At 36.9% G+C, this 12,404-nt stretch overlaps 1 protein-coding gene across 1 annotated transcript in view; it reads left to right on the forward strand.

Annotated features, from left to right (window-relative positions):
- The window catches only part of RETSAT (retinol saturase), a 63,947-nt gene that overhangs the window by 10,608 nt on the left and 40,935 nt on the right, over positions 1-12,404 (forward strand). Inside the window, exon 4 of the mRNA XM_053718132.1 lies at positions 243-444. Coding sequence (XP_053574107.1) covers positions 243-444 — 202 coding nt within the window. The remainder of the gene's footprint in view (positions 1-242; positions 445-12,404) is intronic.

Genomic DNA, 12,404 nt, shown 5'->3' on the forward strand with positions numbered 1-12,404 from the left:
GCCAACATATTGCACACTGCTATCAAATTAGGTATAAGTTGTGGCGTACAGAAATGAAAAAAACATTTACTGTTTACTGTTACCTGTGAACCATTTAATGATCTATAGGACAGACTGATGATCTTACAATCAAAATATGTCCAATATTTGTTTTTACTTAGCCCTTTGAAGGGACTGACTCCTGTCTCATTGTATACTTTTATTTTTGATGATGAAACCCTTTTTTTCCCGTTTTCTTGCAGAAAGTGGCCGGACGTGTCCAGGACATGGTCATCTTAAAGATGTTGCCCCTGCCTGTTGCTCGTTTTTTATGCTGGTCTGGTCTGGTGCATATGTTTTCTCCATTCTTTCAATACGCCCGCCGCAGTGTGTCAGAAGTGATAAATGGGCTTACTGAGAATCAAGAACTACGTGCTGTATTTGGTTACATATTTGGAACTTATGGTAAGAGATAGTATTGAGGTTGGGAATAGTGCTGGGGTAAAGAAAGGATTGGTTTGATTAAACAACCAATATGAATGGCCAACATATCTGAAAACGGTATGAAATATGTTTAGCAACCATCAAGCATACAGCGTATCCACCATGTGTAGTGTAGAGCATCCGGATCTCCTACCTAGGCGTGGGTTTTTCTGTAGGAAACAGTACTGGTTTGCAATTTTGTGGCAGTGGTTCAAAAACCTGACTGGAGTCCTCCATATAATTCCGTAAAGGTCAAAGTGTTCTTGCCTTTTAATGTGTTCCTAATGATCCATTTTACCCGCCAGAGTGTATTCAATTGTTTACAAATAGCTACTTTTACCTTTATTTTGTAATTTAAAATAGCTTGTTTATAGCCAATACTGAAAAGAATAGGAAAGTCAAAAATAAACTTGCATAATTCAGATAGAGCATGACATTTTAAGACCCTTTTAAATTCACTTCTATTTTTAAATGTCCTTTGTTCTATTGGTATCCCTTGTTGAAAAAGAATATGCACATATCCTACACTAGTGGGAGCTAGATGCTGATTGGTGCCTGCACACGTATGTGTCTCGTGATTGGCTAACTAGATGTGTTCAGCTAGCTGCCAGTGGTGCAATGCTGTTCCTTCAGCAACGGATAACAATAGAATAAAGCAAAAATAATAGAAGTAAATTGGAAAGTTGTTTGAAATTGTATGTTCTATCCGAATCATAAAAGAAAATGTTGAGGCTTCCTGTCCCTTTAAGTATTGAAAAATCAGTTATGTAAACACAGCCAGCAAAATAAATTACACTCCCAGTGGGAGAGATAATGTTCTAAAATGTTTATTTTTAATTGTTCTTTCTTAGTATTGTATACAGACAGAGATAAGAAATAGAAGCAATTGAGTGATAAGTTAAGGCTGTCTGATCTCTCTACAAGCTTAGCCTATTTTTAAGGGTTGTGGTTTCAAAGAATAAATCCAGCTATTTAATTTACAAAATTAAGGAGTAATTTATCATACATGTTATACTCTGCAACTGGTATAACAATTTATTGGGAACACATTAAAGGGACATTAGACACCAAATAAATGCTAAATAAAATGATGAAGAAAAGATTAGTCTAAGAATAACATGTAGATGTATTTTTTAAAGTTTCATTAGCTGTTTAAATATTGACAAAATAAGTGTAACGTTTTAGAGTCTATAAAACAATGGGAGCTGCCATGTTGTAACTTAGGTTACCTTCTCTGCTGTGGCCAATCAGGGACAGTTATAAATAGGTCACTAGAGTGTGCAGTCAATGGCTGTGAGGAATAGAACAGTGTTCTGCACTTCCATTTCTATCAGGAACTGAAAATCCCACAATTTCAGAATGGAATTAAAAGAAATGGGGACAAAATAAATTATACAAGTATATTACAGGTGTTTTTTTTTTAAAAAATGTACGATTTATCATTTTATATTACCATCTCAAAGTGTTTAATGTCCCTTTAAGGGCAAAACAATTTTACAGCACACTGTCCCTTTAAATCCTTTGCTAGAGAACACTATTGTACAGTATAAAAGGTTAAAGGGACACTCAGGTAAAATTAAATTTACATGATTCATATACAGCATGTAATTATAAATAACTTTCCAATTTACTTCCACTAAACAAAATGTACACAGTCTTTTATATTTACACTTTTTGAGTCACCAGATCCCACTGAGCATGTGCAAGAATTCACAGACTATACGTATATGCATTTGTGATTGGCTGATTGCTATCACATGGTACAAGGGGAGTGGAAATATACATAACTTTGAAATTTGTTATAAAAAAATCTACTACTCATTTGAAGCTCAGACTAAGTGCTATTGCATTGTCTTGTTATCTTGCATTTGTTGATTATGCAAATCTAATGTGTTGACTGGTCCTTTAAGAGACTGATCTAGAACAGACATCCTCAAACATATCAGCTGGCTGAGCATCATGGGAAATGTAGTTCCAAAACCTCTGGAGGGCTAAGTTTGAGGATGTCTGGTCTAGGAGATGTAGCAGATAGTGGGTTTATTGGGATTGTAGCCAGATATTGTGTCACACATTATGTTTGATGTGTACAGTTGTGGGGAGCAGCTATGTATTTACTGGATGTGTGGCAGTGGGGAGTCTTTTTCATAGATTTAATAGAAAATAGTTTGTACTATAACTAACCAAACAAGGTCCAGAGTGACAGCAGACCTCACCTGAGCCCCTGCAGGGGTTAAAAAATGTGTAACAGCCAACAACCTTCAGCTGTGCTAGGTGACAGCAATAACCTAGAACTGGCTCTAACCCACTTCTGGAGCCCATGTATATATTTCTATAATAGGTAACCATACAGAACTGGCATATGGATACGTATTATAGCAGCAGATCTTTCTGAATCTACCTGTAAAGACTAGCAATAAACTTTTTTTTTATATTATTTATTGGTGGGTCTAAAATTCTGCTTGAGATGAGTGGGCCTAGAGAAAATGCAATTTTATTTTTTATGATTGGGAACAATTTTGACAGAGTTAAAAGTAGATTTCAAGGTCTTTTGTAACATAATTTGGATACTGAATGAAGAAAAAAAAACATTAGTTTTAGAAAACCATATCAAAATAGGAATATACTCCAACCTTGGACATGCATGGCAGTTTGCCTATTTATTGCACCACTCAGGATATTCTACATTCTGCATTTGTGGTGCCAAGAAAAATTTAGAATAAAGTGGAAGGGTAAAGTTTGTGTAGATATGTAAGTCAATGGCCTATATTTATCAAAGTCTGGCGGACCTGATTCGCAGTGTCGGATCAGGTCCGCCAGACCTCGCTGAATACGGCGAGCAATACGCTCGCCGTATTCAGCATTGCACCAGCAGCTCACAAGAGCTGCTGGTGCAACGCCGCCCCCTGCAGACTCGCGGCCAATTGGCCGCCAGCAGGGGGGGTGTCAATCAACCCGATCGTATTTGATCGGGTTGATTTCCGTAGATGTCTGTCCGCCTGCTCAGAGCAGGCGGACAGGTTATGGAGCAGTCGTCTTTGTGACTGCTGCTTCATAACTGCTGTTTCTTGCGAGCCTGCAGGCTCGCAAGAAACACGGGGCATCAAGCTTCATTCGGAGCTTGATAGATAGGCCCCAGTGAGTTTTGTGTTAACATTCAGTAGGAAATGATCAGTCTGCTTATAATTCTTACATAATAGAGAGTGTTTGAGTTTAGCCTAAGAAAATTGTTAAATCTCTAGTCGCATTGGCTTTAGGCAAAGCACAAAAAAAGACTGGAATATAAATGGCTGAAAATTATTATTTTTGTGGCTAACTAGCACTACAAAAGTAGAACATTTAAAGGGATATGAAATCCAAAAAATTTCTTTTGTGATTCAGACAGAGCATACAATTTTAAAAAAGGTTCCAGTTTACTTCTATTATCAAATTTTGTTTCGTTCCCATGGTATTCTTTGTTGAAAAATACCTAGGTAGGCATCTTGAGCACTACATTGCAGGAAATAGTGCTGCCCTCTAGTGTTCTTGCAAATGAATAACATTCTTGCAAAACTGCTTTCATATAATGCATCAGAAATGGGCAGACTCCAGTGCTTGCATCCCTTTTATTCAACTAAATATACTAAGAGAACAAAGAAAAATTGATAATAGCACGTTTTGATGTAATGGTGAGAAAAGAGTTCCGACATACATTTCGCTTTAAAGCTTTGTCAAGGAATCTTTGATAAAGCTGCAAAGCAAAACGTATGTCAGAATTTTTTCTCACCATTACGTCAAAACGTGCTAGTCACCCAATTTTGTGCTTTTTCTCATTCTATTTGAGGACTTTTTTGAAGACCACAGTCCCAGGAAGTTCCTCTAGGAACGGATATATCCTACCATTATTGAATGAACTTTTTAGTTTAAACCACTATTTTTCCCATTTATGTTATATTTGTTTCACTTTGTGGAATTATTTGTACATTTACAAGGAAAAGTTCCCCTTTGCGGTAAACCCAAGGTGAGGTAGAATGCAGACGTGTAGAAGGCACATAAATAACTGTTATGGAGTATAAGATCTTTGACAAAGCGCCAGGACTTTGTTGCTTATATATATATATATATATATATATATATATATATATATATATATATATATATATATATATATATATATATATATATATATATATATATATATATATATATATATATATATATATATATATATATATATATATATATATATATATATATATATATATATATATATATATATATATATATTAGTCAGCAGAATAAAGCGCACTCCAATGGGAATAATTTTCAAATGTGTCACTTTAATGTGAAAGTTTCGGGCCACACAGCCCGTCCTTAGACATAAGTGAAATTCTGCTGACTATCTACCACTTTGCAGCACCCTGGGTTTTTCTATATTAAGCCTGGAGTGCTATCTGTTTGGGATATATATATATATATATATATATATATATATATATATATATATATATATATATATATATATATATATATATATATATATATATATATATCTAGTAAGCAAAATAACATCAACTGGGCAGTAATGCACACAACCATTTGATTCAAAACACCAAAAGCATGAGGGTAAAGGCAGGTAGAATTGCAGTCAAGCAGGACAAAGGCGGGTAATGGTAATGGCAAAGGATGGATAAACTAGCATGGCGTGATAGAGACAGATGTGGTTATGAGTCATCAGGCGGTATAGAACAAACCTATCCAGATAAGCCTAGACTGGCCGGTACAAAGGGGACACCATGGAAAAAAACCTGGAAAAAGCTTACCAACCTGGCAGCCGGCTCGATGCCAATCCCCTGGGTATAGCTGAGCCTCGGTTTCAGGACCACACACCTCCTCCTGAGTCTGCTGGATATTCTGACCTGATGATCCGTCTTCCGTAGTTGTTCTAGCCTCTTTTTGCCACAAGAAACATCCGCTCCATTCAATGCTTACTGCTGCTGCCAACTTGCAATAGTCCAAAATACCCCACGTGACCACTAAGCACCAATAGGAATGACTATTATCCGATCCAGAGTTTGAAGAAAATGGGAGGTGCCCGGCAAAAGGAGAAAGTTTGTTGTACAAAGAAGAAACAGCCGACACCCTCTTCAACTGGTAAAATTAAGTACTTTATTAGTTGTATTTAAAATAACAGTCAGGTAGTGTCTGACATGTTTTGGCTGGTATAGCCTTAATCATAGACGTACCTAATTAAAAATACATCTGATATTTAAAATCAATGCTACAAGGTGTAACCAATAGCATCATCATTTACAAACACTTAACCCATGGTATACTGAGTGAAAAACAATTGTATATCAAACTATTTAATAAACTTAACTAAATGAGCTTAAATATTTAAAGATCGTGTGTGTGTGTGTGTATGTATGTATATATATATATATATATATATATATATATATATATATATATATAATCTATGCACAAAGTGTGACAGCACCACAGTACAAACTTTTTCTTTAAAGGTGAAAAATTCTCTTTATTTGGATATCACAACCTTATAAAGCGACGTTTCGGACCTAAATGGTCCTTAATCATGCAATGCATGATTAAGGACCATGTAGGTCCGAAACGTCGCTTTATAAGGTGATGGGCTGTCTAGATGATGATGTAAAACTCCTCCTTTTTTCTACATCCCTTAACAGTGTCTTCCTGTCTAAACTATCCACCTCAATTTTGGCTCTCATAATGGTGTCCCTTTGGTAGACCCTTACTGTAAGTCTATTTACCAAGTCCTGACTCTGTTTCCCATAGACCCATTGGTTGGAGCAATTGTGTTTGGTTTGGATGAACTGACCTTTTGCTATAGCATAGGGTACCCTTTTTGGATGACAACTTCTACCGTGCAACAAGGTATTGCCCGATATGGGCTTCCTATAAATAGTAGTGTCTACTTTACAAGTAACAGTATTGGCTACCAATGTCTCATCAAGATAATTGATTTTTCTCATTTTCAAATTCAAAGGTGAACTTCAAACCACAAGGATTGTTGTTTAAATGTTCAACAAAGTTAGCAGCTTTTTCTCTTCCCCCTGACCACACAAAAATAAGATCATCAATAAAGCGATGATAAATAATAATATCCCTGTGACAATAGTTGGCATCTCCATAAATATATGTGGCCTCCCACCACCCCATTACCAGATTTGCGTAAGAGGGGGCAAATTTAGCACCCATGGCGGTGCCACGGGTCTGCAAGTAACAAGTATTTTCAAAGGAAAAATAGTTGTGTTTCAGGAGGAAGCGTGTTACAGAAAACAAATATTCCACAAACTCAGCTGAATAATTAGTCATAGTATACAAAAAATGTTATCGCCTCTATTCCCATATCATGCGGTATGGACAAATAGAAGGATACCACATCCACGGTTAGCCAACCATAATTGGTGTCCCAGGCAAGATTTTCTATTTTCTGTAATAAATGCTCTGTATCTTTAAGATAGCTATTTAACACTAATGGTTGGAGGATACTGTCAAGCCACTCTGAGAGTGGCTCACGCAGAGAACCAATGCCAGAGACAATAGGTCTTCCCTTAACTGCCACTAAGGACTTGTGGACTTTGGGGAGTATATAAAAAATCGGAGTTATTGGATTCTTAACCATCAAAAAATCTAATGTATTATGGTCAATATGACCCAAGTACAAACCGTCATCAAGCAATGAGGTTAACTCAGTCTGGAATCTACAGATAGGATTGGCAGGTAATATGTTAATATGGGTTACCATTTGTACAATTGAGGACATTATATAAATATGGTGTAGAACAGCACTACTGGTTTGTTTTACCATTATGGAGTACAGAGCTGTATGCATAAAATTCATACTTATTTAATCTACTTCATATGCCCTTATATTTGTATGCATTGGATGAAATTTTGAACTCATTGGCCTTTATCAAGGTTATTATACGTGTTTTGTATTATTTGTGCTTTGTATTATGTTGTTACATACTATGCATTATATACATGTGTGTGTGTGTGTATATATACTGTGTGTATATGTGTATATATATATATATATATATATATATATATATATTATTTATATTTTTATATATATATATATACACATACATGATTTATACATATTTAAGCTCATTTAGTTAAGTTTATGAAATAGTTTGATGTACAATTGTTTTTCACTCAGTGTATCATGGGTTAAGTAGGCAGTGTTGTGAATAATGATGCTATCGGTTACTCTGTGTTAATTGTTGATTCAATGAACTTGCAGCATTGATTTTAAATAATAGATGTATTTTTAATTAGGTATGTCTATGATTAAGGCTATTCCAGCCAAAACATATCAGTTGAAGAGGATGCCTGCTGTTTATTCTTTGTGTGTGTGTGTGTGTGTATATATATATATATATATACTGTGTGTGTGTGTGTGTATATATATCTATACTATAATCGCGTTTGTAACGCGTCCGTCAGTGTCGCCAAAGGTGGATTCTTTCACCACCCTGCCATTTTCGGAATCCGCCTGGATGCAGCGTAGGCAAACCCTAAGCCTTTAAAAAAAAGAAGCATGCAACTGCCCGCACAAAATAATTAAAAAACACGTAACCACCCGCAAGAAATAGAAATAAAAACACGTAACCACCCGCACGAAGTAAAACAAAAAAAAACTAACCTCCCGCACGAAGTATTAACAAACACCTAATCCGTCAACCCCCACATCGCAAAATAATAAAGTAATTAACCCCTAATCCGCAAATAACATAATTAAAATATTAAACCCTACCGCCAACCCCCCACATCGCAATAACCCTAATTAATATATTAACCCCTGTACCGCCAACTCCCCCACAATGCAAATAACTCATTTAATTACTAAGCCACCTAACCTAACACCCCCTAAATTAACCCCAATTACTACTAAATTACAATTTAAAATAAAAAAGACTAACATTACAGAACAAAATAAAAAAAATTATACCTAATCCCTAAGAAAATAAAAAAGCCCCCCCCAAATAAAAACACCACCTAATCTAAACTACCAATAGCCATTAAAAGGGCCTTTTGTAGGGCATTAAGTTAAACAGCTCTTTTACCTCTAAAAAATAAAAAAGTCCCCCCTAACAGTAAAAAAAAAACCCACCCACCAAAACCCCACAAAATAAAAAAACCTAACTCTAAAAAAACTTAACTACCCATTGCCCCTAAAGGGACATTTGTATGGGTATTCAGCTCTTTTACTACCCTTAAAAAGCCAATTAGTTCCTTTTCAAGCCCAAAAAAACCCTAATCTAAAAAAAAAACACCCCAAAAATTTAAATAAAAAAGCCTAAACCTAAGCCCCAAATAGGTACTCACGGTTCCTGAAGTCCGGCAGAGAAGGTCTTCTTCCCGACGGATCCATCATCTTCTACCTCCATCTGGAGTGAAGGCGCGCGTAGCGGAGGTGCGGAACTGTGTTCCCGATGCTTGGATCCTCAACGGTGGTGGTCCTTGGCGGCGTGGAAGCTCCTCTTCATGCGATCGTCCGCACACTGAAGATTGAATGCAAGGTACCCCATATTTATTGGGGTACCTTGCATTCCTATTGGCTGAAATTTGGAATTCAGCCAATAGGATGAGAGCTACTGAAATCTTATTGGCTGATTTGAACAGCCAATAGGATTTCAGTAGCTCTAATCCTATAAACTGATTTCAAAATTTCAGCCAATAGGAATGCAAGGTACCCCGAATTGATTGCGGTACCTTGCATTCAATCTTCAGTCTACGACGGATATCGGATGAAGAGAAGCCTCCATGCCGCCAAGGACCGCCGCCGTTGAGGATCCAGGCATCAGGAACACAGTTCTGCACATCCGCTCCTCGCCGCCTTCACTCAGACTGAAGATAGAAGATGATGGATCCATCTGGAAGAAGACCTTCTCCGCTGGACTTCAGGAACAGTGATTACCTATATGGGGCTTAGGTTTAGGCTTTTTAATTTTTGGGGTGTTTTTTTTTTTTAAATTAGGGTTTTTGGGGCTTGAAAAAGAGCTGATTGCCCTTTTAATGGCAGTAAAAGAGCTGAATGCCCTTTTAAGGGCAATGCCCATACAAATGCCCCTTTAGGGGCAATGGGTAGTTTAGTTTTTTTTTAGTGTTAAGTTTTTTTATTTTGGGGTATTTGGTGTGTGGGCGTTTTTTACTGTTAGGGAGGACTTAGTTTTTTTACCTCTAAAAAATACTGTTTAAAAAAGGGCAATGCCCTACAAAAGGCCCTTTTAAGGGCTATTGGTAGTTTTAGTATTAGATTAGGGGGTGTTTTTTATGTTGGTGGGGGATTTTTTATTTTTATAGGGGTATTAGTTTAGGTTTACATTTTTTATTTTGGATAGCTTTGTTTATTTTTTCTGTAATTTTACTTTTTTATTTTTTGTAACTTTAGCTTGGGGGTTTGTATTTTTTAAACATAGACTGCCCTCTGGGCAGTCTTATCGCCTAGTATATATATATATACATATACACACACAAAAAAGTCAGCAATCGTTTGGGTGTTCAAATCTAGGCTAAAAGCATTAAAGTGCATGTGTATATTTCTATAATAGAGTCAGCAGTGGTTTTCACAAATTACGTTTTCAGAAGCAATACACACCACTGCCAGCTCTCTGAGCATGCATGCTATCTGAATACTGGTGCACAAGTCCACATAGGATATATAAGTATGCTGCTGAAAAACAGTAATTTCAATTTTGACTTTTCCATCCCTTTTGGTTTGCAACCATGTTTGTAGCAATGTTATATATTGTTGAAAACTGCTAGTATGCTAAAGACACTTGTATGTTTTTGAGCTCCTGTAGGGGCTACATCTTCAACAAAGGATATTAAAAAAACAAAGCAAATTTGATAATAGAAGTAAATTGGATAATTTTTTAATGCAATTGCATACTCTATTCTAGCGTAGTTAAAAGGATACTAAGCCCAAATGGTTTTTTTTAATGATTCAGATAGAGCATGCAATTTTGGTTTGCTAAATGTAGCCACAAATAAGCAAGCACTATCCATGGTGCTGAATCTAAAATGGGTTAGCTCCAAAGCTTTAAATTTCAGCTTTTTAACCCCTTAACGACCAAGGACATGTCAGGCACGTCCTACAAAAAACGGTCCTCTGGGTTTTCCAGCGTGATCGCTTCCAGCCACCTTCACGGTATTGCAGTGATGCCTCAATATTGAGGAATTGTGCAATACCCTTTTTAAGCAAACCGATGCAGAGAGGGCATCCAGCGATGGTGCCGATCGTTGGTGGTGATACGAGGGAGGCGGGTGGGCGACCCATCGCTGCATCCAGTTCCGGCAGTGCGCATTTGGGGGCGGGAGCATCGCGCACGTGCTATTAACTGCTATAGTGAGGGAGAGGGAGGAGGGAACAATTAATAAGTGTTGTGAAAGGGATCTGGGAGGGGGGTAGGGTATTGAGGGGGGCAGTTACACTACAGAAAAATGGGGTATTTCTATTATAAGGCTAATTTTTTAGCAAACTGGGTACTGGCAGACAGCTGCCAGTATGCAATATGGTGGAAAATAGGTAGAGGGGGGAGGGTTAGAGAGCTGTTGTGGGGGGATCAGGGAGGTTGGGGACTAAGGGGGATCCAACACTGCATTATATATATAAAACAGAAAAAAATAACTTTCTGCCAGTACTTAAGATGGCGGTGACAATTGTGAGGTGGGGGAAGAGAAGAGAGCTGTTTGAGAGGGGTTAGGGAGGGATCAAGGGTTGGGATGTGTCAGGTGGGAGGCTAATCTCTACACTAAAGCTAAAATTACAAACAGATTCTGTAGGGAAAAAGCGCTGTCCATGTACCAGTAGTTAGCGGCTCAATGGAGAGTGGTTGTAGCTGTATCCTTCAGGTGCTGGGCGTTAAGTGCTGCAACAGGTGTGTCTACTCCACACAAAAACTAGCAACAGGAATCCAAAAGTAGTGCGCTCTGGCTCCCAACAAAGGACAATCCACAAACGGATAAAATCTTCAAAAATTTATTAATCCAAAGTTAAAAACATAAGAGGTGAAGCTCCATGTAAAAGCAAACACAGGTAAGTGTGGTCTAGTTCCAACGCAGACGTGTTTCGTGCACATGCGCATTTGGTCACTGCATGCCTGTGACTAGACCGCCCACACTTAAATATCCACATGTTAAAGGTATATGTATACCAATTTTATATATGTATTATGCCTGGTCGTAATATATCCTGAACATATATTGCACATCAAGTTGATTTGCCTATTTCAATTTATCCAAAAATATATATTGCAAGTTATTACTATCACAAAATATCTAATTAAATGAACACATAGTAAACTACATTGTTTTAAGAATTTACAAAGAAGGTAATAATAACATCTATAATTAAACGTTGCTCATGATGTTATAACTTGTACACTATTTGTTCATTGGTGTGTTAATCCTATGGAAATGAATCAAAAGAAGGGATTTTATAAGTAATTGTTAATGCACAAAATCCATATGAATAAACCCCTAGTACCTACATTGTTTAAAAGAGATACAATTGAGCAGACAATGTTATCTATAGTTGATTATTACCTTTACTTGCATTTCTGTTTGATACATTTTGTAAGTACATTTTCTAATAAGTAAATACAAGAAACCTTTGTCAAAAAACAAAATGTTTATGTGAACAGATCAAGATCCCTCCTCATGTTAATCCCTAAAGGACTTGAGGTTTTTAGGGAAAAAATCCAATAGACCTCTCTCTTGTTTAATTTGCTCTCCCTATTTCCCCCTCTCTTCCATATAGGGATGTGATCAATACCTTGTAAGGTTAATGAGGATGTGTCTGAATTGTGCAGAATTTTAAAGTGTCTAGAGACAGGAGTGTCTGATTTTGGATCTTCTATAGATCTGAGATGTTCCAGGAATCTATCCTTTATGGTCCTTTTAGTTATTCCTAT

The sequence above is a fragment of the Bombina bombina genome, chromosome 6, assembly GCF_027579735.1.
Source record: "Bombina bombina isolate aBomBom1 chromosome 6, aBomBom1.pri, whole genome shotgun sequence".
Taxonomy (NCBI): Eukaryota; Metazoa; Chordata; class Amphibia; order Anura; family Bombinatoridae; genus Bombina; species Bombina bombina.